The 25,798-nt window shown below is 39.4% G+C and overlaps 5 protein-coding genes across 13 annotated transcripts; 2 read left to right on the plus strand and 3 right to left on the minus strand.

Moving 5' to 3' along the window:
- Positions 1-257: 257 nt before the first annotated feature.
- On the minus strand, positions 258-2,956 carry LOC140764023 (wall-associated receptor kinase 17-like). Of its 2 annotated transcripts, XM_073102445.1 has the most exons (4): positions 2,659-2,956; positions 2,034-2,533; positions 1,658-1,816; positions 258-1,515 (listed from the first exon to the last, which is right to left on the minus strand). In XM_073102445.1, the coding sequence occupies exons 1-4, from the start codon at positions 2,700-2,702 to the stop codon at positions 329-331; spliced, it is 1,890 nt and encodes a 629-aa protein (XP_072958546.1). In that variant the 5' UTR covers positions 2,703-2,956; the 3' UTR covers positions 258-328. The 2 variants fall into 2 exon arrangements, with proteins under 2 accessions (XP_072958546.1, XP_072958545.1); XM_073102444.1 differs by having other exon boundaries at positions 2,034-2,956.
- Positions 2,957-4,832: 1,876 nt separating this feature from the next.
- Positions 4,833-7,227, minus strand: LOC140762644 (F-box/kelch-repeat protein At3g06240-like). Its single transcript, XM_073100519.1, has one exon. The coding sequence runs from the start codon at positions 5,988-5,990 to the stop codon at positions 4,833-4,835; it is 1,158 nt and encodes a 385-aa protein (XP_072956620.1). The 5' UTR covers positions 5,991-7,227.
- A 724-nt stretch (positions 7,228-7,951) lies between these two features.
- LOC140762236 (uncharacterized) lies at positions 7,952-13,389 on the minus strand. Its single transcript, XM_073099901.1, has 3 exons — positions 12,743-13,389; positions 11,004-12,103; positions 7,952-9,771 (listed from the first exon to the last, which is right to left on the minus strand). The coding sequence occupies exons 1-3, from the start codon at positions 12,937-12,939 to the stop codon at positions 8,513-8,515; spliced, it is 2,556 nt and encodes an 851-aa protein (XP_072956002.1). The 5' UTR covers positions 12,940-13,389; the 3' UTR covers positions 7,952-8,512.
- A 265-nt stretch (positions 13,390-13,654) lies between these two features.
- LOC140762237 (altered inheritance rate of mitochondria protein 25) lies at positions 13,655-20,091 on the plus strand. 4 transcript variants are annotated; one of them, XM_073099906.1, is made up of 13 exons: positions 13,655-13,857; positions 14,232-14,720; positions 14,796-14,869; positions 15,315-15,401; positions 15,984-16,025; positions 16,157-16,201; positions 17,157-17,222; positions 17,312-17,368; positions 17,479-17,540; positions 17,951-18,071; positions 19,310-19,387; positions 19,480-19,586; positions 19,806-20,091. In XM_073099906.1, the coding sequence occupies exons 2-13, from the start codon at positions 14,270-14,272 to the stop codon at positions 19,834-19,836; spliced, it is 1,221 nt and encodes a 406-aa protein (XP_072956007.1). In that variant the 5' UTR covers positions 13,655-13,857; positions 14,232-14,269; the 3' UTR covers positions 19,837-20,091. The 4 variants fall into 4 exon arrangements, with proteins under 4 accessions (XP_072956007.1, XP_072956006.1, XP_072956003.1 ...); XM_073099905.1 differs by having other exon boundaries at positions 13,658-13,857; positions 14,182-14,869; XM_073099902.1 differs by having other exon boundaries at positions 13,658-13,857; positions 14,232-14,869.
- Positions 20,092-20,638: 547 nt separating this feature from the next.
- LOC140762238 (uncharacterized) lies at positions 20,639-24,669 on the plus strand. 5 transcript variants are annotated; one of them, XM_073099907.1, is made up of 10 exons: positions 20,639-20,941; positions 21,026-21,091; positions 21,339-21,519; positions 21,720-21,916; positions 22,050-22,100; positions 22,184-22,275; positions 22,407-22,486; positions 23,225-23,316; positions 23,473-23,613; positions 23,951-24,669. In XM_073099907.1, the coding sequence occupies exons 1-10, from the start codon at positions 20,693-20,695 to the stop codon at positions 24,086-24,088; spliced, it is 1,287 nt and encodes a 428-aa protein (XP_072956008.1). In that variant the 5' UTR covers positions 20,639-20,692; the 3' UTR covers positions 24,089-24,669. The 5 variants fall into 5 exon arrangements, with proteins under 5 accessions (XP_072956008.1, XP_072956010.1, XP_072956009.1 ...); XM_073099909.1 differs by having other exon boundaries at positions 23,509-23,613; XM_073099908.1 differs by having other exon boundaries at positions 22,407-22,474.
- The last annotated feature ends 1,129 nt before the right edge of the window (positions 24,670-25,798 follow it).

The raw sequence follows: 25,798 nt of genomic DNA on the forward strand, positions 1-25,798 counted from the left end.
AGATAATAAGAGATGGGAACCATCTCGATACCTGGAGCAACTTTAACGTTCTCAATCAACAGTTCAGAACGGCAGATTGGCCCTATATACTATGGTTTGAGTTCTTGAGAGAGGGATCATACAGGCCGGGCGGTTTGTACAATCGGTTTCTACCTGAATTATGATTTAATATAGATCCCTATTTTGGTCTATTCGTATATATATATATATATATATATGTAGTGTCTTGTATACATTGTTTCAAAACTTCACAGATCTAAAGAATAACGATACGAGTGATCGATCGACCATTTTATTTATTTTTACATGTACAATAATAGAAACGTGATCATCTCGGGAGATCCATCGAGGATAAAAGGCTTCCCTCCATGCTATACTGACTACTGCTTACCTCTCCAACGGTCATGGTTTGAGATCCAGCCTCACTAATGAAGTGCTCCAGTTCCTCGATGTTTCGCTGGATCAACTGCTGCTCTCTGAATATTCTCAATCCTTCTAGTTCTCTAGCCACCTCCTTCATCGGCGGCCGTTCTTCTCCTTTCAAACTTAAGCATCTCTTTGCCAGTTGTGCCACCCAAAATATTTGCTCCACTCCAGCTTCCCTTATAATCTCCGGGTCTATCAGTTGAAGGAGATGGCGTTCGTCAATGGACAACGCGAAGTATGCAGCCAGATTACGCTGCTCTTCTGATCTGGACATGCAGACGGGCATCTCTCTGGTTAGTAGCTCGGCAAGAACAACTCCGAAGCTATACACATCGCTTTTCTCCGTTAGTTGACTTGTGTGCAGATACTCAGGATCTAAGTAGCCTATTGTCCCTTGAACGAGCGTTGTCAAGTGAGTTTGATCAAAGGGGACCGACCTCGAAGCCCCAAAGTCTGATACTTTAGCTGTGTAGTTCTCGTCTAGTAGTATGTTTGCGGACTTGATGTCTCTATGAATGATTGGAAGAGAGGCTGCCGAATGCAAATATGCAAGTGCTCCCGCAGTTTCCGCGGCGATCCTTAATCGATGTTGCCATGGTAATGGGTTAGGAGTATGCTGTCTATGGATACGGTGAAAGAGTGCTCCGTTTGATATGAACTCGTAAACTAGCAAAGGAACTTGAGTCTCTAAGCAGCAACCCAGGAGTTTGACTACGTTCCTATGATTGATTTGTGATAGGATAGTGATTTCATTGATGAATTGCTCGATTTGGCTCCCGTCCACAATCTTGGACTTTTTTATGGCAACCACTCTGTGATCTAGCAAAATCCCCTTGTAGACAATACCATATCCACCTCGGCCAAGGATTTGGCTCTCGTTGTAGTTGTTGGTAGCCCTTTTGAGCTCGTCTGCCGTGAAGATCTTTGATCTTGCATCAATACCTTGAGAAGCAAATCGCTGTTGCAGTAACAAACCTCCATTTTGTTTGAAGAACTCGGCTTTCAGTCTAACTAACTTTCTTTTCTTCATACCACAATATGCCCAAAAACTTCCTGTGAGCAATAGTAACAGAAGTCCAAAACCTACGCCTACAAAAGCTCCAAGAATGCACATAAATTGATCGTTGGGGTTGCAACGACGTATATACACAGACATACATACAGAGAGAGAGAGAGAGAGAGAGAGAGAGAGAGAGAGAGAGAGAGAGAGAGAGCAGTAGAGAAGAATTACCCATTGCGAGATTTGAAGGAAAGGTCTTCTTGCAGCCATTTCCGTTCTTCATACCGTCGCCGCTCATGCCTCGCGGGCAAGCGCAGGAAAAGCCTCCTGGTTTGTTGATACAGTCTCCGACACAGGGATTGGTGGCTGGATCTTGGCACTCGTTGATATCTAATATATGTATATATATAAAGCATTCAGCTCAAAACACTTGGTAGGAATCAGACAAGTTGAATTATAAACTCAAATTGCAGAGCGATTGCAATAGCTAGTTCTTTAGGTGCTCTGTATTTTAAAGAAAGAGCATTCGTCTATTTAATTTTCGCTAATAACTAAGAAGAAAGAGTAGAAGCACCAATTTGATGCAAGAACTCCATAACTCTCTCACCTGTGCATCCTCCTTCACGATACGGATTCCCTTCATATCCTTGACTGCAATTGCAGAAGTAACCGACGCCGTCCGGCGAATCGACGCAGTTGCTGTTGCCCTTGCAAGCATAAGAACCGGGATCACTTTTCACTTCCTCGCATGTCTTATTCCCGATAGCCCAGTTCAACACCACCGTAAAATAAGTTCCAACGCTGAGATCATTTTGGAGATAATTCTTAGAAAACGTAAAGCTATCTTCTTCCACGAGGAAGGCCTGGCTACATTTGTTCCCCCTCGGCACCGTAATGTCCGGGATCTTAGTAAAGTCAAAGTCGAAGCTCTTGAGCCCACTCGGGATCGGCGCCCGGCAACATCCCAAGCCGGAGCATGACCCTTCCACGACGTTTGTCCAGTTGCCGCAGAAGGTGACGCAACCGGACGTAACGTTGGGCCATCCTTTCGTGCTCCGCATCAGGAGCAGATCACCGCAGCCGATGGCCGTGAGTTTGTTCTGCGTGCTGGAGAAGGTATAGGGAGTTTTCGTCAAGTTCATCAAGTTGTTAATAACCGCGCTCCCCCCGGTGCATCTTTGAGCAAAATAGAGTGCTCTGATCTTGAGGTAGCCAAGAAGCGAGATGCTTACGATTGGGTAGTTGCGGGAGCCCAGCCGCAGCATGGTAGTCCCATTGTTGCAGATAACCTCGAAACCTGGATGGGCTTGGCCTTCGTCGAGGAATCCGAAAGGGTACTCGAGATTCTTGCACCGGGCAACTAAAGCTGAAGTGGGAGGGGTCCTCCATAGTAGAAGCAGAATCACAAGCAGAGGAAGGAGCAGCCACCGGGAAACCATTGAGCACCTGGTCATCATCAACCTCAAGTGTCTAAGATTCCTTTTCCTTTATTTATTTGTTTATTTATCTTGTAATATTAGAACCGAGTGGACCACGGAAACCGTGGAAACAGGACCTGCGCTTAATTTGTCCGGAAACTGGGTTTTGGTTCCACAAACTCGCGGCCTCTGGGGAGACGATAAGCAATCCAGACCTATCGACCATTCGCATAGATATCGTTCCGATACTTCTATAATGTATTAAGACGTGTTTTGTTTTATATATGCAATTTCTAGGTAAAGTCAACATCCAGCGCCGAGTATTCAATTCTCTTCTTCTTTGTTCCTTATTCTAATTATTTTTAGTATTTAATTCTCATTATTCGCCGTTACTTATTCTAAAATTTTTAGAGAATGTTAGAATTTTTTTTTTAAAAAAAAAAACCGGTCCAAACTTATTAAAAAGATGATTTGGATAACATTATTTTTAAGCAATTAAACAAAAAAGAATTATGAAAGCAAATAATATTTAAATAGTTTAGGATATAGAAATAGAAAGACGCTTAGTTTAATAAGTGATTGAAGGCTTAATTAGTCATTGAATTGGAGAAGGGGATGGTTAGCCTCTCTATAATAGTGAGAACAAAATAAGTACAAAGAGTTTGTAGATGTTGAAATAACTGAGACGACTTGTGGTTGATAATTTGGAGAGAGGATGTCAAATAATTCCATTTCAATAACAATATTGATGAGTGTATCTTCAGGAGCTAGCTTTGATGAAGGCAAACTTGAGAGCTTTGGTCTTGACGTGCGGGAGTTTAGTAACCATGCAACCAGCAAGAAGGGTCTACTACTATTATCGGCTGATCGACCCCTGCATGAAGCGAGTTGGTATAAAAAAAGAGACAACAATTCATTAACTTATAAATCATGATTTTATTTTACAACTATTATATTATTACATTTAGAATTTCTAACTAAAAAATAATTTCATTATAATTTAATGCAGTGTAAATACCAGAACATCCCATATGAAAATATTTTCACTATAAATATATTCTAGTATAATCACTACAAATGCATATTATAGTCACATGATAATTCTATATTTTAGTTTTTTTAAGAGAGAAAAATTAGTTATTTATATTTTTGAATAATTGGTCTTTAAGATATTATAATTCTTTTATCCAAACTAAAAGCTGAAATAGAAATATCTAACTGAACTCTTTTTATTCCGTTTTTTTATCCTTTCTGGGCCTCAACTGAGGCCTTAGCTGGGGCCTCCATGACGTGGGCCTCAACTGAGGCCTTAGCTGGGGCGTCCATAACTGAGGTTTTAGCTGGGGCGTCCATAAGGGGGGCCTCAACTGAGGCCTTAGCTGGGGTGTCCATAACTGAGGCCTTAACAAAGAGGAGGAGGAGGTGGTGGATCGATCGTAGATCGCTGGCGGGGCGATGTCGTCGTCTCGGTCCAACACCTCCATGACATCTTGGACGACGTCGAAGAACTCGTCGCAGTCCTTGGCGGACGAAGTGGTGAGGCAGGGCGAGTGAGAGATGGCATCGCGGAGGACGCCAAGAGGGCGATGGATTCCTCCGCCGTCCTCCATCGGAATGAGGCGAGGCGAGACTCAAGAGGGTTTGGTAATTGGTATTGGGGATATGGATACACCCTAGAAATAGGCGAGAAGGGGAAAGCTTCTGGACTGCAAGAACTTCCTACAGTCGGAGAATCCTATTCTTCGAAAGCTTTGGCTGCAAGTAGAGTAAGCTTTATCCTTTCTTCTCTCATTCTCCTCCCTACTTTCTTTTTCATAATTAAAGTGAGCTCTTTTTTTTTTTAAAGTAAATAAGAGAATCAATTAGCTATTTGTGAAATGGTTTAAAGGCAATAGTTCTCATAATTATACAGAAATTTAGCAAATTAAGTATTTGATTCTACTCAATCTCTCAATTTCAATTTGTATTGAATAGAAGAATAGATCTCCTCAAGAAAAACAGAAAGAAGAGCATCTATTAACATTCTTCTTGAAAGACATGCAGGAGTCGAGGCTTTCGACGAAGGGCATGAAAGTGATCACATTCCGCCGCTTCAAGGGGCTGTCCTGATCCATCTCGATCGTCCTGAAACTATCGAGTTCAACATTGCTCAGAATCAGAGCAGAGTAGGCCCACTCGTTAGCATCGCACACTCCCAAGATAAGCTCTCCATCTCCGTGACCACACAACGGTTTCAGCTTCTCAGTTACTTTAGGCTTCGGTATGCCAGGGATATTACTCGTCAACGATATCCTATACTTCCTAACCCAAACCTCCTCATCCTGCAACACCCAACTCTCCATCTGCATCCCCACTTCATCAATCCGGCAAACCCCTACACATCCTTCCTTAGTCTTCACCAACAGTTCCCCGCCATCCAGGGAGGAGGACGACGGAAACGGCAGCGGCACGGCGGAGAAATTCTCGGACTTTATGTCAAAGACAACGACGCGATCGTAGGACGAGTCTAACCAGTGCAATCTTCCATGGAGAGAAAGATGGCAAGACCCACTAGGAGGCCTGTAAGCCGAATTGGCGATACGCCTCCAGGTGTTCGATCTAAGACTAAGAATGTGGAATCCGAAGAGCTCCTCCCCTTCCCCTGTAGCCCAGAGCAACCGGTACTCCCTCGCTATCGGATGGAAATAGAAACCGCGTAGGTCTCCGAAGTAGTGAGTACTACTCCAGATCACTTCCCTACTGAGGGCATTGTAGACGTGATACGTTTTGCTGAAGACCTCCCGAAAGCATAACAAGCTGTCGCAACACAATACGATGTTGAATAGGTCCGGCGTGCAGATCGATGCTCGACGTTCGACTCTGATGCCGTCGACGAAGCTGATCAATTGGCAGGAAGCATTAGACGTGATGTACTTGGGGTTCCTTGGGATGGCTTGAAAGAGGAGCAACGGCGTCGCTCTACGTCCGTGGGAGTCGACGAAGGCGGGGTCGGATGTTAGAGTTGAGAAGAGCTTGCAGGCGGCGCTTAACGTGATGATGGACTTCACTGGTAACCTGAGGAAGATATCAAACAAGATATCTTTGGGTAGATGTATAATTGTGGTACTGTCTTGATCCAGGGATGAAATTCTTCTCTTCTTCGTCATCTCGTCATGGAGGAAGACAACTCTCTCTTTGATTACTCGGGTACCTACGATACGTATATGAACATATTAGTATATATACTTTACAAATTAGTTTAATCCTAACAGTAGTCGGAAACTTTGATTAAAATCCTAATTCGATTGCCTTTCTAACTTACAGAGTATACGGATCCTAGTGTGACCAAAATTTTCCAATCAATCACAACTTATCAACCATATACCTAATCAAACAAGGACTATATATAAATATTAGAAAGTTCTGTTAGAAAAAGAAAATCCAGATATTCTCTAAAGTATTGCTTTCATTCTTGATCAACAACCTTCTTCTTGAGAGATCTGCAGGAGATTTGGGTTTCGACTAACGGCATGAAACAACATAAAAGATGCTCCGCCATGATCCTTCTAAAAGTCTTTACGTTCCACAACGAAGAGAAGAATAACAGTCTTCGATCATCAGTTGTAATCAAATATTCCTCTCTTGTTATACAATAATCCTTGATTTTATCCTTAAAACACACCAAGAAGGATCGCCCTATCTACATCTTCTCGTGCAGGCAAAGATCTCAACTCAAATATAGGGCTTGATATCGGAAGATTAATAATACCTAACAATCCTTCTAGACCCAAACATCCATCCTCAGCTCCACTTCATCTATTCGGCCAACACCTAAACGTTCTTCTTGATTCTTCATAATTATCTCGCTGCTGCCCTTCAAGGTGTCCGGCAAGCAATTGAACGGCAACGGCACGATGAAGAGTACCTCGGACTCTATGTCAAAGATGACGACGTGATCTCGTAGAATGAGTTTAGCCAATATAGTTGATTCCTTCTTGATTCCTGCTGTTTGCAGAATCCTATGCTCCCCAGACGATGGATAGAAGTAGAATCTCTGAGCAATTCGATGCTTAAACTTATGCTCAAACGCAGGACTAGTCCAGTGCTCTCCAGTGAGTGGAGTTGTACAAATGACAGGTTTTTTCGATGACCGCTGCGAAGCATAACAAGCGACATATATATATAACAACACGAAACAAACTCGAAGCTCCACTCCCCTCGGGTGCGGCACGCTGATCGATGATGTCGTCGTTATTGTCGTCGTCGTCGTCGTCGTCGTCAAAGTCAAGTCTCGGAAGAACTCCTTGTGGAGGACTTTGATGAGAATCGATGGCGTGGTTCGACGTACGTACATGGGAGTCGATGAAGTAGGCGCCGGGTGTTAGGGTTGAGAAGATCTTGCACACGGATATAATTCGAGGAAGATGTCAACCAACAAGTCATTGGTGAACCAATTAAATAATTCTGTGATCGTATATTTCTCTATAAATAATGTTACGAAATTTCTACTTTCACGTGAATTTCTAATTTATAGTCACTATATCTATGTTAGTATCTGGTTAAATTTCTTTTTTTTTTTTTACTCTACGGCTTACCCTTCCTTGGGTAAGTTGGGTGGGAGATTGGGAGGTAACGGCAATTCTCTGCAGGCAGAGAAGCTTTCATCTTAATTCTGTGGATTTACATAAGATTAATATGCTTAAGATAGGTAACAATTATATATAGAACCAGGTGTCGACAAGCTTTCCAAATAATAGCATGATAATTTAAAGCACAACAAGATAAAAGAACTTAAAAAATTACATCCAAAGTATTAGACAAACAATGAATGAAGTCCGTGGAGCCATATAGAAGATACTATACAAGAGCAAAATAACTTCAAATCCAATCTTAAATCTTGTCTTCGTATAAGTTAAGACCATATAGTTTCATCATATGCTTCATGATTACAAGGCGTAACATTGCAGAGAAATTTGCATGAGAATTACTTCCTGCATCATAACTTCCAGAATCTGCTAAAAATACCTAAAACCAGTTATATCACCTCAATCACAGAATGAGTAGTAGAGCAATGAATAGTGTCACAGAATGAGTAGTACCGCAATTGGTAATTTGACACAATCAAATCGAACAGATATAATTTAGTTTTCTTGTATTATTCTTGAAGATGATCCCGACAGAGTAAGATTACATAATTCACATCATCTGGCTCTTATGTTTCATATACAATACATAATGTTCTCGAATCATGTAGCCCCTGACAATAAATAACTAGTATAACAGAACATAAATTGGATCTTTTACATGGCTTTAGAGAGCTTATCAACCATACATATGATGAAAGGGCTAAACCAACTAATCTTACTAAAAAGATGAAGTTAGTACTTTACAGGAGGTCACCGTTGGAAATGCCATAATATTGGTTCTTCAGAGAAGATGCAAAGCTACATTTAGAAGCACCCATCCAGCATCTGAGGCCAATCTCATATGAACAGATACATGAACTGCAGTGATACATTTTACCCAACAATCAGGACTATGCCTGTCCAAGTGATTGGTCAAACAGAAGATCCACTTTGTCACCTACTTATGGCCCAACATTTGCCAGCACTGAAGCATCTGAGTAAAGAACCATGAAGCATCGCGAGCCAAAGGCTGATTTAATAAAAAGCCAACATAGATCCAATGTCTATGATGGTTCTCTTAATGCAGGACTAGTCGTTCTAACACGATGAGCGACAGCCAATGATGGCCTGCCAACTGCTTCCATAATCCGACTGAATACCACCTTAGCTGGGACACAAGTGACAAGTGGAACTACTCCATCTGGTTTGATCAAGCCACCTAAAATGTCATTACGACTAGATAGCCTTATATTGCCATTTTCACCATAGAACTTCTGCTCGGTAGCAATGGAAGAGAGAGTTCTGATTTTCTGGCTTGGCAAGCTTACTCTTTTAATAGGCTTCTTCTGAAACTTTACTGAAGATGGTCGGCGTGCATGAGAAATACTCTTCTTTACCAACCGAGCCTGATGATTAAAATGGTTAGAATACCTTTTAAGTGTAGGTTTGATTTCTCGCTCTGGATACATAAGAGTCCCATCATCATTACCCTCCAAAGTCGATGTTGCTGGATTAGAACGAGGGACTCTGTGCATGGTAGTTCTTCTGCCTGTCCTCCAAACTGGTGGGGGTGCTGTACTTTTGTCCAGGGCCACATCATCATCAGAAACAAGTAGATCAGTGGAACCATCTTCCAGAATTTCAATTTGGACAGGGTGCCCAATAATCGCTTTGCCATTTAATCTGCTCATTAGAGAAACCAGAGGAACATGCTCACCTTGATAACTTGCTTGGACCTTCAGGTCAACATCTATCAACATTGGCCGCAGCCGATGTCTGAGGTGTGTAGCATAGTCTCTCTTAAGATACCCAGAATCATCCCAATATGGCCTTCGACTGATATGAGATGATCCATCTGCTTCCCAGCCTAAACCAGACACCATATCAAAATCATTTTCAGAATCATTGAAGTTAATGCGACTTCCCCCATGATCTCTAGCAGTTTTTAGAACATCAGGATATCTCTGACCACCATATCCAGTCACTTGTGAATGATCAATATCATTCTCAATCGAATCAACCTCATCATACTCATAGTCAAGCTCCTCTTTAGCTCGGTAAGGACCTCGAGATCTTCCACTAGGAGTTACCATCCTTTCTTGCCTAATTTTCTTGCTTTGATATGATGACCCCATTGCAGAGGTATTGTATTTATCTAACCTGATCTTTCCATCAGTCACATCCATGGGCCTCTTAGATACATTACGATTGTTGCGCTTACCTTTCATATGCCATTTAGAAACTCCTAAATCTGCAGAAGCATCAGCACGAAATGCAGAAGGATCACGGGCCTTTGATGATGGTGCTAATGACTGACTAGAATCTGTAAGCCAAATCAAAAAAAGAATGTAGCTCATACGAGAAACAATTTCAATGATCTAATAGGAATTAAGTCTACAAAATAAAATAGAAAATGGAGTGTCTATAGCTATATATTGAAGCTAAGTGTTAAAAAGGTCAATTGATATCTGCCGAGCAAATTTAAATTGGAACAGTGAAAAGTTTGAAAGAGACAATGATACAGACATTAGTGATATAAACATGGGCATATGTATCGGTGCAGTTCCTTCTTTAGGAGATTAGTTTTTAAATCAATTATTTTATTATACATTTATTATTTATGATGTTTAAGATTATATTTATTGTTTTACAATTGTTCAGAGTGTTATTTACTTATTGTTATTTATAAGGTCCATATATAGGCAAACTTTCCACTCATTTGAGGTTACTGAAGATATAATTTTTTTTAAAAAAAATTATTTCCAATATGAGTTTTGGGTGTTGAGAAGAAGGTGTGAAACCCCATTTCTTTTCCTTTTCTATAATTATCGTTCCTAGAATCCTAACGATTCTATTTTTTCACATCAGACAATCCTTTGATAAAGAATAAATTTAGCTGTTCTCTAAGCAATAAACTAAAGTGCATCTAAAATCTAGCCAACTTAAAGTGTTTGCATGGTCAACTATGTGGCTAACATCCAATGGCCATTTCAAGAAAAAGAAAATAAAGCTTAGAGCATTCCTTGAGATGCCCAAGCATTATACAAGATAAATAAGCCTCATGAACTGCTTTGGGAAATTGCAATTATCTAGTACACACAGAAAAATAATAAACAACTATAATCTTAGTTCCAAAATAAAAATACTATAATCAATCATCCAATTCAACCCTTTTAGAAGATTATATAGTATCGTAAAAAACAAAGATTTCCATGCTGCAGGGCCCAAGATGTTTAGCTGTTGCTTAGTTCCAAAATATCAAGACTATAATCGATTACCCAATTTGTACCTTTTAGAAGGTTAAACAGTAACATAAATAACAAAGATATCCATGCTGTGGCACAGGATGTTAGTTGTCAACTTAATTTTAAAAAAAAAATCAAGGCTATAATCGATAACACAGATTGTACCTTTTAAAAGATTAAATACTAGCATAAATAACAAAATTTCCATGCTGTGGCAAAGGATGTTACCTGTTGCTAGCAAAGTACATGAGACCAGCAAACATTGAATAAAGTCATAATTATACAAGGAAAAGAACTCTAAGACAAATACCTTCTAAAAGCTCTGTTTCCTCTGTGTCTGTGTCAGTTTCCGAGGCTGAAGAATCAGACTCATTCTTCCTAATCAAGCTGGAAGACGTATATTCATCTGCTGAAGAACCCAGATGTTGAAAGTAATTTTCCATTCCAATATCAGCTCCAGTGGTAAGCATTTGTTCAGAAGGGAAACAATTGTGACTCAGAGAATCATCTGAATCAGCAGATACCTGGATGTTTCGATTTCTTTTTGCTTGACATGGAACATCCATTGTGTCCTCTTCTTTAACAAGGAAAGCACTAGAATCATGATCAGGCTGAAAAGAATGGGGAACTGGCAATGTCGAAGTACTCCGTAAAACCTGAACAAGTGGTCGGCGCCTATCGCGTTTTTTAGCAAGAGACTCTTCAAACATGCTGCTCTGTGACCTTTTCTTTTTACTGAGCATACTTTTGCCACCATCATCAAGATTTACATCACCAAGTGTATTTTCGGCATGAGGGAAATCATTAACATCTTGATCAACAGATCTCCCAGAAGTCTCCCAAGCAACAGCTGGAGAGAGCTTTCTCTTTGCAGCAATGCGAAGACCAAAATCTTGCAGTCCTCTCATTCGAGGAATTGCTTCAGATGTATCTTCTTCCAACTTGAATTGCTTAATACCTTTTCCTTCAGAGGTTTCTTCCCAGCTGCACTGCGTGTTAGTTCTGCTCTCATCAAAAAGCATAATATTGCTTCTGTTTGTTTCCTCTTGGGACCAAGCCGCTCTTTTTAAAAGCTTCTTGGACTTGTGTCCTGGAAATTTACTATGAATACCAGGCTCCTTGCTTCTCAAACACATCTCTGAAAATGAAGAATTATTAAACTCTCTGCTGAGAGCACCAGAGGGCTTACTGACCATACCATTTATGCTGAGATCTTGGTTTTTATACTTCATCTCAAGCTGCTTTTTCTCAAGTTCAAGAGCATGAAGAATAGCATCTTCCCGACGTGCATATTTCTCCCTTTTCTTTATCGGAACACCCTGGGAGGCCTCTGCCCTCTCAATACAAGCATCAAACTCCCCGCATCTAAAAGCTTTGACTCGTTTTGACTTCTCAAGGTTGTACCAGTCCCTGAAAAGGAGAGGACAAAATATGTTATGGATCCAATTATCCGTTTGTTTTCCCATGATAATCTTCTTTCTGCACCATCTTCTGAAAAAGGTTTTGTTACAAAGGGTGTACCTCTGGCAGCCAAAGTAGCAGAACAGAGTGTTACTAATACTCATCGTAAGTTACATATAAAGATAACATATACAAAAAAAATTGAAAACAAACTATCTAATATATAATCCTAGAAAAGAATAAGAAGAGGTTCATCCAACAAGAAAACAAGATAAAAGGAAACATTATAGACATGCTGCGAAAATCAACATCAAGTGCACAACAGAAATTGAGTCCACACTAATTTAAGCAAGATAAGTATGACATGTATTTTCATTCCAGGAATCATCTCTCTTTTTCCAGCTAAAAATATCTGTCAGCACACTGCATAAACCTGAGAAATAAGACGAAATTTGTAGAATGTGCTTTAACAATATTCTGAACACGACGAATAAATAAATATATAATAACGCCGACTATATGATCATTCAACAACTCACATAGCAGCTTAAAAATATGTCATTTTTTTTTTCCACTCAAATCGCATCATGCACTAAAAATACAGGAAAAAGAACTAATAAGAAAAAGATCAAGAGAAGGTAATCTCACACGCTGGCGTCCTCCCGTCCTAGAAGCTTGACAGGTGTCCCTGATCTCGGAGACATGAGGTGAGACGCTGAGAGCTCCTCAGGCCCAAGTATCCTCCCGGGCCACCATGACCCGTTCCTCCGCCGAACCCAAACGATCGTCCCCACCGAACATTCCGCGATGCCTCCTCCTTCATCTCCGCCCTCCGAGATCCCCATCTCTGCTTCCTCCCCCAATCAAATCTAGAGACGAAACCTAGAACCTCCTCCTCGATCGACCACGAAGAACGCGAGCGCCGCCGCGCAATGTTGCAGGTCAAATCTTCTCCCCGATCTGATCACGTCGCTTCCCTTGAGATCTAGGGTTTCCATTCACATCAAAAATCTCATCCTTCTTCTCTAGCTTATCTCCAAGATCGCCTTCGCGCTACCCAAGGCTCCGCCCTTACCCGGCCGTCCTCCGCTACCGATCGCGTCCGATCGCCTCTCACCACCGGCGATCTCCTCCTCCTTTTTTCTGTTCGCCCCGATTTTCTCTCGTTCTTTTCGTTTCCCTCGCCGCTCAGAAAAATAACAATAAAAAATAGATGAAGACGGTGACCAGATCCGGAGACCTTTCTCTCTCCTCTTTCTCCTCCAGTGTTCGATAATAGTAACCGGCGCATCGAACCGGAAATAGTTCGAACTTTATACGCCCGACCCGGATAGGTGTAAAGCGAGCCGCAGGGACTAGTTAAGTTAACCATGTTGGGGTAGAATCTACCGTACATCGAAGATCGCGTGGTGAATAAGTTAGAGGGTATACGCTGTTGGATTTCAACCGAACGGTAAAGAAAAGAGGAGACGCGGATTGAGAGCTAATCCGGTTTCGGGTTGGTGTCGGCGGCTCGGCGCTTTACTTCTTCTTCAGTCAGTACCCGGTAGGCGGTAGCATAGCAGTGAGTGAGTGAGTGAGTTATGAACCGGGTCAATCTGGTCCGAGACGAACGAAGCATTCACAAGTCATCCGGATCCAAACACGTTTACCCGACCGATAACGGTAGCATCATTGCTATTCTTCCGACCGTTCTCGTATAAAGAGACCATAAACTAAGCACGAGAAAAGGCTTGCTTCTCTTTTGGTGTTCTTCGATCAAGGTTAGCCTCGAGATGTCTAGGGTTTCTCTTTGTTTCTCTGATCCATTTCTTTTGTTCGCTTTGATGTCTGTTAGGTTTTTCTTATTGCTTCGCATGTGTTTCCTGATCGCTTCTGTGTATCAGGTTGCTCCGATCTAGTTAATAGTCCGGAATTGTTCTTGTTCTTCTTTTTTTCTAACCTTTTGGTTCTCTGATTAATTGTCACCCTTTCGCGTTAATTTGCGTTAATCTGTTTTTATTGCTTGTCTGAAATTTTTGTCTACTTTCTTCTCTTCCAATCGGATCGGCTCGGTGTATGTTGCACTTGTGCTTTCAAACATTTAGTTCTTGTTGTACGTGATTAATTACCTGAAGAAATCCATGGAAAATTTCAGCCCCGTAGGTGCTGACTCCGAGGCTACAGAACTAAACGATGTGGTTAAGGAAGTGGTCTTACCCTCCTATAACTGTCAAGATTTCTGATGGGCTGTCTAAGTTGGGATTGTCGATCCATCAAACTGCTGATAAGTGTCTAGAAGGCCCTAGTAGCATTGGAAAGCTAGCGAGGAACATTTATCTTGATCGATTGACTCAATCACGGCGGTTCTTTTCCATGCCATCTCAATTACTTTGCTCAGGATGTGTCAATGCATGGTCTCATGTAAATACTGCATCATCAGTAAAGGTATCTTCTGCACAATCTGCCAAAGGAAGCACCCACAATAGTTGGTTGATTCCTTCTGTTTCAAGTCGGCAATTTGGGAGCTCTGTTGGGAAGGAAGGATCTCTAAGTAGGGACTGGTTAGCACAGCTTTGGACAGATGAATTGAGAAAGAGGAAGGTTAGAAGAAGAATAAAGCGAAAGGTTGGTCAAGATATTAAAGGTGAGGACAGTTTGTTCAGTGCCTTGTCTTCTTTTCAGCTTCCATTCCTAAAGTCAGCTGAACAAGATATTTCAGTCAAGCAACCTGTTGAGCAGCCACCAATTAATCATTATGATGGAGACCTTTTATCTCCCAGTTCCCAGGAAGAGGCAAGCTTTTATTTTTTATCCAGTTCCATTTGATTTTGCAAATTTAGGTTTGCTAAACAGTGACACATGATAGTGCATAATTTTCTAATGTACAGTGCGTATAAATTAGGATTTTCCCTTTTTTTTGGTATAATGATCATATTAATGGTGAAATTGAGTTAATACAGGACTACTATTTTTAACCATGGAGAATACTTAAATTTTGTAAGTCAAATATTTAGGATTTCATTCTGATGCATCATCATCTATTAGAAAACAACTACTAAAAGATAAACTTTAAGCTAGGACAACGTTTAGATTTCTAGTTTGAAAACCATATTAAATAGGTAGAGAACCAATATACAGTATTAAGGTTAAGGTTCTTTTAAGTTTTATTGTTTTAACTTCTGTTATGTCAGATTACATATACAGTTTCTTCTTGCTAATATGATTTTCCTATATATAGGTTAAACTGGTAAATCTTCTATCAAGAGCCAATTTGGTAATTGCAAGAGACATAGAATGGGCAAACATAATGTTCTCTTTTGAACAGGTGATGTATCTCCATTATTTTTTATGATAAGTAACATTTGCAGCTTAAATTTGAAGATGACAATAAGATATTTTGACATGAGAATTCTTTGTATACATAGCCTATGCACTTATTAGAATTTTAAACTGTCTTCTTTGTCGTTAATCTCTGTGTTTCAATAGGTTATATACTTATATATGGAGATGGGCCAGCTTGTTTATTTACGTTGTCTACGCAGTTGTTACATGTTCTAGTTTACTACATTTGTTAATTCTTTTTATATATATTTTGATGTCACTGTGTGGACTGTGGAGAACTTAAAATAAATCTTTGTGAAAAGGGATATAGGTTGAGCTCCATCAGTTGCAACCAAGGTCAAATCTCCATGTTCTCTAAATTTTTATGCTAGTTTTCAATAATATCTGGGTTCTTTCTGACCCTTTTTAGCTTGTTCCAGACATTGTTTGTCCTGTTATTGTCTAGTGTGTTTTAACTACATATTTTTTCTTTATTTTTGAGAAAAAATTATTTTCCTGCCGTTACTGCTGATTACTGCCATACCTTTGGCTGAAATTCTGTTATTTTCATTCTTTTGGATTACAGGAGAGCCGATACGTGATTTTGGATGCTTGCTTTCCTCAGTCTGTGCGTAATAACCTTTGCTAGGCCCTGTCAATCTTTAGTATTTTATGATTTGTAGTAGGACATAGTATATAGGTTTTAATTGGTATTCACTATATGGAGATCATGTCTTTAATTTCTGCTTCTCCTTCCAGGCTGTGGGTTTTATTCGGGAGAAAAGTAGTGTCATCTTTAGGCAGGTATGCTTCTCTTCTCTTCTTGTTTGATGCTTGAATTCTGATGTGCTTGTTATCTGCATGACAAATACAACATGGTTGATGGCATCATGACTTAGTCAGAGTGACATTGTCATGTGATCGGTCATCTTCTGAATTTCTGATGCTTTTAGGGACATTGAGATGAGTGATATTCCAGTAATGGCCACTAGCATCAAGACATGCTTTATGATGTGTGTTAAGATTTAATGTGAACAAGATTTTGGAAACTCAGTGGTGTTATTGCAAGTAATGAATCCACGTGATACTAACTTTAGTGTGATGTGATTTTCAATCTAAGTTCTAAGTGGCGTGTTTGGTTCCATGGAAAACCTTGGAAGAGCATTTCCTAGGGAACTTGTCAAGCATAAGAAAGCTTTTCTTTCCTGCTTTTTGAAACACAACAGGATGATGAAATTCAGTTTAACTTATCATTATCTGCTGCTTGCAGTGCAGGAGAACTGGTTTACCATTACCTTTTAACGGAGGTTTAGAAGGCAAAGAAAGTTGCAAAACTGTTTTCATAATATTTTGCATTTTTAGGATCTATAGGTGGACATCCCTCCCAAATCTATGTAGAGGTTCTGGCACATTGCACTAACATGTAGCCAAACTGCTGAAAACTATTTTTCCATGAAGATTGATGTTTGTTTGGTGTTTTGCATGGATGCCCAGAAATTGGATGGCATATCCTTTTATAGACAAAAGATTATTGATGCCCTTGGTAATTCTTAGGAAGTATTTATATTGGAGAGGCTAGTGTGTGCTCCATTTATAGTTACAATAGTGAAGTTTGGTGGCAGAGACAATAATTGAGCATTTGAAGATTTAGCTGACTTGCATAAGATATGGATCTCTGATGCTTATAACATGTTAAATATCTTTTCTTCTTGTGGACATGCTCTCTTAGTCACAATCATCTTATGAATTGTATGTGCAGCTACTTCGTTCAAGACGCCCATTTGTTGCAGATGTAACTGATGCCATGGGTAATGAAATATTTAGGGTAAGACACTGGAGAAACTGTTAATTGTCATCTTGTTTGATCCTAGATACATCATTTTGCAATTTCATGCTATATTCACTCAAGTTTAGGTTCGCAGGCCAATTTGGTTGATAAACAGCACGATTTATGCAGAGGTAGACGGGAAGGTATGCAAATTACTGTTTAGCATTTGTTTTATTAGATGCAGCCGAGACTATGACTTTGTATAGAGGTTATATAACAATCATGTCAGATTGATTTAAGTTCTTTTTATTAGGAGGTGGGTGTAGTTCATAGACGTTGGCATCTCTGGCGGCGGATTTATGACTTATACTTGGGGTAACATGAGTTTTCTTTCCCCTTGAATTTAATTACTAATGACAAACATAAAGCCATGCTGTACAAGTTTTGATTGTAATACATACAGCAACTATGTGTAGCTGTATTATTTCATTATGGTTTAAAATTTTGATATTTTCTTGTGCTTATGTTTGGAAATTTGGCTATTCCCGCAAATGTGGTGACACCACCTCAAGACACTCTAAAGATCTCTTTTTATCCAACAATTTCTTCTGATGACTTTACTGTGGATATGCTTCTTTTTGTGCCATCTTCTAGCTTAATGTGTGTTGAAGAATTCTTTGGAATCTTCTAAAGCAATGCAAATTTAAGCTGCAATTTTCTTATATATTACTAATCTTTGGACTTTGGTGGCAGAAATTTGAATATATAATATTCTTTGGTTTTAGGAATAAACAATTTGCTGTGGTTGAAAATCCTGGTTTTTGGAATTGGACATTTACTCTGAAGGATGAACACGAGAATGTGCTCGCTCAAATAGATCGCAACTGGCGGGGTATTGGCTTAGAGGTTGTCTTACTGTTCTTTCTTGTTTGCACCTTATCCATTAAAGGGGCCTCTTTCATTTACTAAGTTGTTTTGGTCTCTATGTTTCCATTCTTGTAAAAGAAATGCAGAAAATGAAATGCTTGAATAGGTTGGCTGTGCTTTATGATTTATGTTGATAGTAGCAGTTTTTATCTCGCTCATGGACATATTCTAGAACTATATTTTCACATTATTGGAGATGACGACTAGGAATATGCTATTCTTTATTAGTCATAATAGATACGTGCCACATTTTTAATAGTTCATGTGATAAGAAATGGACACAAAGGGCCGCATTACTGAAAATTATGAAGAAGTGTGTATATGATTTGCAAATGGGAAATTACACCAGAATTCTTCCCCTTTATTTAGTGAACAAGATTGTGTCTTTGGTGAACTCACTGAGTCATCTCCAATTTTTTCTTGTTCATAGGCTATGATTTACTACTGTAGGGCCTGGACTTCAAATCATGTGTGAAGACTTTTTGTTCAGAAAGTTCCTTGTTGCCTTTGTTTTAGACTTTTAGGATATTGGAACTTATTCCACATGACATACAGTACTACTTTGGTCACTTATCTGCTATTTGATCCAGATGAAGATTGTGTTAACTTCTATAGGTTGGAAAAAATATTCATAAATATTATCAAAAGCCGGTTGATTTAATCCTCATTACAATGTGAAAATTTCCATGGAATATATTAACATTGTCTTCATTTTCTTGGCGTACACCTAGTTATATGTGTAGTATTTTCATGTGTTACATCATATATCTATATCTAGCATACATTGTAGATGTTCGTGTTCTTGTCTTAGACTTGCCAAAATATTCTGGTACTTCAGTCTGCTGTATAATGAGTTTTGAGCTAGATGCAAATTGTTTTATAAGTTGAAAGATTGGAAGATTTGTCAAACAGTTAGTATATCACATTACAATTATCTTAATGCTAAAAGGCTGAAGTCTTTAAAAGATGAAGATTCAAAATATATTGTCCTTGATGTTGGTGTTACTGAACTGGAGCGGAAAAAAAATTTGTCAAATGTCTTACAAGATCAAGTATGGATCATATTTCTCTTTAACAACAAACCTGCCAAGTTTTCTAAGAACTTCAGGAAGAATGTGATGACAACATAGGAGTGATAGAACAGTTATAGTTGAATACCCCCCAGAGGGACAACTGCACGATCTGAAAACAATAATTCTGTTTGATGTTCCTTACAGCTCTTCACTGATGCTGGGCAATATGTGATTCGTTTTGGGGAAGTCGGTTCAAGTGTTAGATCTGGTCTGGCTTCACCGGTAGGTGTCACTGTTGATCTGGTCTGCAAGCTCAAATGTTTATTTTATCTTTGTAAATTGTCTTCTAATCCAGGCTTCCGATGTGTTTTTAGGTTGAAGAACTAAAAGTTGCTCGCCCACTGACTCTATCCGAAAGAGCCGTGGCCCTTGCTCTTGCTATATCTTTGGACACTGACTACTTTTCTAGGCGTGGTGGCTGGTAAGTTTATAAAAACTCAGAACTCATTAATTAATGAGTTGAAAGCTATACTGGTACTGAGTAGTATTCATGAAGCTTGTATCTTCCACCAAGAATATTTAAACATTTAATTCTTCTGTTTTGTGGATTAGCCAAAGTAAGATTTTGAAATAAATGCAAGTAGATTCTCGTGGATAATTAGTTTTTTTTTTGTAAATTTGTTTGTGATTCTTCTCTCAGGGGACTTCCTATTCTTATCGCTGGTGAATAACCAACTCTATGTTCCACCACGTTTAATCTTTCCTGAAGAATTGCCACAAGTTTTGCGGGTTCAACAAATACGCAGAGGAATCAGGAAAGGAATTTCTTATTCTTACTCTCCCCGTGTAGGAGAAAACTTGGCTGAAGCAGTTATGTACAGTTTATATACATTTCTGTTGTTGTTCCATCGTCTTAGGCAATGGCCAATTTGAATACCTGTACACGGACATCATTTATTAAGTTTTCCATTCGTTTGTAGTCTGTAGCTGCTTCTGGTCTTATTTATAAGAAACTCTAGGAAGCATTTCAGTGAAGTAATTTATTACATCGGCCAACAATATGTGAACATGTGTTGATGGATTGATGGATAAATAATACCATTTTCTCCTTCTCTTTGGAAGGACAGAACTCTATTTAGATAGAATTACTTCCGTACTAGGAACCAGGGTGATGTTCGGATAGAATTGGCCTTTTTGCTAATCGATTAATAAATATCTAAGGCCTTGTTTAGTCTGAGGTTAAGTTTCGAACTCATTAGTTAATTTTATTTTTTAGTTTTAATTTTTTTAAAGAGTAAATTTAGTTAAATATACAAACAAATAATTTATTTAGGTAATGAACCAGTTTATAAAATGAAAAAAAAAATTACTAAATATCATCAAAGAGTGAGACTGTGAAATTGCATGGGTCGACAAGTCACAAGAGAATTCCCAATAAATATGGGCAACCATGGCGTGTAATTAGTGCTCAAGAAGAGGGATGCCGCGAAACACGTGACAACTTAATTGAAATAGTTCTCTCTAGTGTAGTCACTAGGGTTTATAGTAGTCTACTCTCCTTCTCGCTCTCTGCAACACCGAGAAGCCATGTCCGCGAGATTGCTGATCCCAAGAGCCTCCAAAACCCTAGTACGTAATCTTCTCTCTCCCTCCTCCAACCAATGCCTTCGGAGCCTCCATTCTCCCCTCTCCCACCACCTCCGGCCGTCCAATTCGAGGTCAATGGTCTCCGCTTCCACTCACAAGCTTGACCTCGCCGAAGCGGCTTCTAGTAACGTCGACATCGATACTCGCGTCCCAGCCACCGTGATCACTGGCTTCCTCGGCTCTGGAAAGGTCCGTATAGTTTTTCCCCCCCTTCATTTGAGAGTTAATCTTGCAGAGGAAGTTCGCTAAATGTTTTGTTTGTTATGATTGTAGACGACTCTCTTGAACCATATTTTGACTTCCCAACATGGAAAGAGGATAGCTGTTATTGAGAATGAGGTACATGAGGGGTTTTTTTTTTTTCGTTGTGTCAATTGTAAAATTGTACTAAAGAGCATAAGCATATGCCTATTTAGCACGTATTCTGTATGACATCTTGATGTTGCAAAAATAATCATCTGATTGTCTTGGTATACAGTGGATATGAAAAATCTTTAAATAAATATATAAATAAAGAATTGCATGTAATGGTGAAACGAGCATGCCCATATCAACGCGCTAAGTAGGTTCTTTCACTCGCTTGCAGTTTGGGGAGGTCGATATTGATAGCTCACTTGTTGCTAGCCATTCATCCGCTGCTGAGGACATTGTAATGGTTAACAATGGCTGTTTGTGCTGCACTGTCAGAGGAGATCTGGTTAAGATGCTTCTGGAGTTGGTTAAGAAAAAGCGGGACAAGTTTGATCATATTGTTATAGAGACAACAGGTAGAGCTGTTTGGACCAAAGACTGTGAATAGAGTATGAGAAAGTTAGTTTCTTGTTCTCTTTTTCTTCTTTTTTTCCTTCCAAGTTCAGGTTATTCCAACACCTAAATGGAACCAGAATCCACTTGCATTTATTGATTGATCTTGTTTACTCATGTCCAATTTTTAATTGCTTCAATTTGTGCATGCACCATTGTCCAGGTCTAGCAAAGCCTTCTCCTGTCATTGAGACATTCTGTTCAGATGAATTGGTAGCACGCCATGTAAAGCTTGATGGTGTTGTTACTCTGGTAGATTGTAAGCATGCCATGCAACATCTGAATGAAGTGAAACCAAGGTGGATCGTGAATGAAGCAGTAGAACAAGTTGCTTATGCAGACCGTATCATACTAAACAAGGCAAGTACATACTGTATATAGTCAGACATTTAACTCTCAATCCTTGGAGTGATGACCAAAAACCATTTAACTATGCCCTGGTTGTTTGAAGTCATGTTCTTCTCTGTTTTTTCACATACCTTCATCTTGGCAGATTGATCTGGTGAATGATATCGAATTGGATATACTGACTAAGAAAATTAAGGTAGAATCTCTTTTCCAAGGAAGATTTGACAGCTGGGAGATATTATGTCCAAGCTGATGTACTGATGTACTTTTTATTTGCAGCTTATAAACAGGATGGCACAAATAAAGCAAGCAAAGTTTGGAGTTGTTGATATGGATTTTGTTCTAGGAGTAGGGGGATATGACCTTGACAGGTTACCTTTATTTTCTCATATTTTTGTATTTTGGTTCCATATCTGACTCTGCTGTAGAACACATGTCATCAAAAAAGTTTTTGAATAAGTTGGTTTAAGTTTCTGACACCCTTGTATTACATTTTAAGCAGGATTGAATCTGATGTTCAGTTAGATGAAAGCCATGATACGAGTCATCATCATTGTAAAAACGGGAATGGTATATGCCTATGTACTTTTCTATCTTGCTGTTGTGTTTAGCTGATCTTCCTCTCTAAATTGTTTTTTTAGTGTTATGAAACCTAAATAGAAGTATGAGTGATTGGTTCATAAGCTGTGCATGGGTTTTATAAGGGCAGATGGATATTGGCTACAATAAACTTTGTTTCCCACTAATCAGGCAGGTATACTGTTAACAGATGACCTGATCTGTTACTGCTCTGCGTGTCAAATTCTCTTGGTTGTTGCTGCAGTTGTGGATATTAACTTCTGAAAACAATGCAAATATTCTACTTTCATGTTCTGGGGATACATTTTTAGAATAATTTCTTTAGGAGCAATGAAATTGTTTTATTTTTAGAGGACCTTGTATCTGGGTACATCATCATCAGTTCTCTAATTGTTGCTCACAAGTCCTACTTGAATTAAGGTGTTCTATTTGGTGAGCTTCTGTTTTTGTATGTAGGATGTTAGTTGGATCAATCTATGATTCTGGCGGTTTCTCAAATGTTTCAAATTCAGCACCCTTTTATGGTTCTTTGAATATTCACTCACAATTGTAGGTGACAAATTGGCTTTGTTCGTTGATTTTGTTTGGCGCAGGCATGCAGCCTGGAGCACTTTGATTCTTTTCATTATTTTCCATCTACTTGATTCTCTCATTCCTTTTGCTTACCATCTAATGATGTCTTGCTCAGAAACTGTTTGTTGATTGTCTAGTTTTTATGCTCTGCATTTTTCTTCTTCCCAGATGGCCATCCAGGACACCATCATGATCATACACATGATTCTGCCGTATCAAGTGTTAGCATAGTTTCTGAAGGAACTCTAGATCTTGATGAGGTATCTTGGACTTCTTTTGCTTTTGTATTCAAAGTTATCAACTGTTGCAAGAATTTATAAAAGAAAATAGCATTTTAACATTGAATGTTGAAACTGTATTACAAGAAAATATTGGTTCTTTTGGTTCTTCTTTAGCAAGTTTTCTTTTTCCTGCAGGAATCTACTAATTCGCTGCCATTTCTTCTGGTCCAGGTTAACGATTGGCTAGAAAGACTGGTTGATGAGAAAGGAGAGGATTTGTACAGAATGAAAGGTGTGATATCTGTAAATGATTCCACTGGGCGTTATGTTTTTCAGGTTAGATATATTCTCCTTTCATCTGCAAGTTGCAATTGTTTTCCTGTAGGCCAACAGACGTAGTAAAGCAAGTTCAGGCAGATTCCCTGATGCCTCATATGATCTGTATGCAGTATGCATCATATGGATTTGCAGAATGCTCCTTAGTTCCTCGCCATAGTGATATCAGCCAACTGGAATATGCATCATGTGATCTCTTGAATTTATTGAATTAGGCATCAAACTAATCAAGCTCATGATGCTAGAAATATATGATTTTGTGGAGTGTTCTGTAGAATGTCAAAATGCGTTTTCTTTGATGATACTGAAGTTTTGTCTTCTGTTCTATAACTTTCAGGGAGTGCACTCAATTTTGGATGGCTGCCCTGCAAAACCATGGAGACCTGAAGAGAAAAGAATTAACAAGCTTGTCTTTATTGGAAGGAATTTGGATGAAGCTGCCCTGAGAAAGGCTTTCAAGGGTTGTTTAGTGTGACTAGACAAAGCAGAGATGGCCACATAAAAAATTCTTCTTCTGAAACATCACAGCAGTTTGATATGAGGAAAGCAGAACTAATGGGCAACTTCAAGAATGGTTTTGGATACCTGTTTGCTTTAGTATGTAACACTAAAGTGCATTCTTCATTTGCTAAGAAAGAGGAAGTTGATGAATTATGGAAAGAAGTGCCAAAAGAAACATTGTTGCTGAAAATGTTAGTGCAGAATCAACATGTAATTATGTTACAATATATCCCTTCAGTTGGAAGCATCAAACTATTTCTGGATAGAATCGAACTTTATCATTTCCATGATAATTAAGTCTCGCAGCTTCCAGATGCACGGTAGCTCCATTACAGTTCCAAAATTCGCGCCTAGTCTTGATGGACCTTAGCTATCATTTACTTTATGTCGTGGTGCGAACATTGCTGTGGAGGAAGACTGAGAATAGGCTTCTGGTTTGCATATAATAGTTATTTCTTGTTGCATATTTTTTTTTCATCTCTGTCTATTATTTTAATGGTTGATTTATTACGCCACTGTGAATGAGCACCATTGTGCTAGTTTATTATTATCTCAGCTGGAGCTTCATTTTTTCTCATTCTGTAGTGTCTCCTCGTAAAAAGTCATGATTTGGGCTTTTTATTTTGTTTGTAATGTCATTTTGCAGTTTTCTTAATACGATAACCCGGTGAAAAAGTAGGTCAACATGACAGTACGATTTAAGTGCTTTTTAATGCCATTGTTAAAATTAGTTATGCTATCTATCATTCTATTTGGGAACCAGGGAACCAAAGAGGAGCATTACATTATACTTGTGTGCAGCTTCACATGAACCACACCCTCCTTGATTAGTTTGGCTTAGTAATAACTACATAATTATTGGTGCTGGGAATAAACAAAGCAATATGTTTTGACTAATTGCAGCACCCAAGTATGTAGCTACTACTAGATGCTGCTAAACAACTTCAATATGTTGTGTTTACTTTAACTATAATAAGGCTTGTGCTTGCGAGTTGGGGAACACCTATAGATTCCTCCCCATGGCTGATCGATTGGAATCAAACTGGTGTAGAATTTTTCCAAAGAAGCCACCCCCACCAAAGGAAACAGTGCAGATTCTTCCTCCCGTACGGCGTCCGACTTCAATAGTCAATACGATTCCCGCGCTAATCTCGAAGCAGTGGGCCCACTCAAAAGACAAGAGTGGACGGCGCGAGATTCTTTATTCCCCTCCTCCCTGTATTCCTTGTGTCGCCCCAACTTGTCCATCTATTTATTATCTACTCTAATTTTATTACTTTAAACCCAAAACGGCCCGGAAATCTCGTTACCACTCGGACTCAAAACACCAATGGAGCCTCCTCTAATGCAACTTGCTATCCAATTGTAGCCCATTTGGATAATTGCATTATAAAATCATTGGTCTCCTACTAACGTCCAATTCACCTATGCCTATAAATTTCAGTAACACGTAGACTTACCGCTGCGTCGGATTATAATCTACGTGGCGAAACGTGAGTGGATACGATGCTGTGCGCTGTCCGGATATGAAAGGGCGGAAGAGATTAAAGGCGGGAGAATAAGCCAAAGCGAGGGGGGAGGGGGGGGCGGTCATGACAATCGCCTCTTGGAGGGAATATTCGCGGACGCGTCACCTCCTACCCCAGAGGCCGAAACGTGTCACTCCAAAGGGCCCACCACGACT

The sequence above is a fragment of the Typha angustifolia genome, chromosome 7, assembly GCF_048772165.1.
Source record: "Typha angustifolia cultivar Huaian chromosome 7, ASM4877216v1, whole genome shotgun sequence".
NCBI classification, from domain to species: Eukaryota; Viridiplantae; Streptophyta; class Magnoliopsida; order Poales; family Typhaceae; genus Typha; species Typha angustifolia.

Coding starts and splice junctions, on each gene's coding strand:
- LOC140764023 (XM_073102444.1), bottom strand. CDS start 2,883: ATGATGACCAGGTGCTCAATGGTTTCCCGGTGGCTGCTCCTTCCTCTG. Junction 1,817..2,033: donor TCGTGAAGGAGGATGCACAG/GTGAGAGAGTTA, acceptor TACATATATTAG/ATATCAACGAGTGCCAAGAT. Junction 1,516..1,657: donor TCCTTCAAATCTCGCAATGG/GTAATTCTTCTC, acceptor GAGCTTTTGTAG/GCGTAGGTTTTGGACTTCTG.
- LOC140762644 (XM_073100519.1), bottom strand. CDS start 5,990: ATGACGAAGAAGAGAAGAATTTCATCCCTGGATCAAGACAGTACCACA.
- LOC140762236 (XM_073099901.1), bottom strand. CDS start 12,939: ATGGGGATCTCGGAGGGCGGAGATGAAGGAGGAGGCATCGCGGAATGT. Junction 12,104..12,742: donor GGACGGGAGGACGCCAGCGT/GTGAGATTACCT, acceptor TCTCCTTTTCAG/GGACTGGTACAACCTTGAGA. Junction 9,772..11,003: donor GGAAACAGAGCTTTTAGAAG/GTATTTGTCTTA, acceptor TTTGGCTTACAG/ATTCTAGTCAGTCATTAGCA.
- LOC140762237 (XM_073099905.1), top strand. CDS start 14,270: ATGTGGTTAAGGAAGTGGTCTTACCCTCCTATAACTGTCAAGATTTCT. Junction 15,402..15,983: donor TAATGTTCTCTTTTGAACAG/GTGATGTATCTC, acceptor TTTGGATTACAG/GAGAGCCGATACGTGATTTT. Junction 19,587..19,805: donor TTTTCTAGGCGTGGTGGCTG/GTAAGTTTATAA, acceptor TTCTTCTCTCAG/GGGACTTCCTATTCTTATCG.
- LOC140762238 (XM_073099907.1), top strand. CDS start 20,693: ATGTCCGCGAGATTGCTGATCCCAAGAGCCTCCAAAACCCTAGTACGT. Junction 20,942..21,025: donor GCTTCCTCGGCTCTGGAAAG/GTCCGTATAGTT, acceptor TTATGATTGTAG/ACGACTCTCTTGAACCATAT. Junction 23,614..23,950: donor CTGGGCGTTATGTTTTTCAG/GTTAGATATATT, acceptor TATAACTTTCAG/GGAGTGCACTCAATTTTGGA.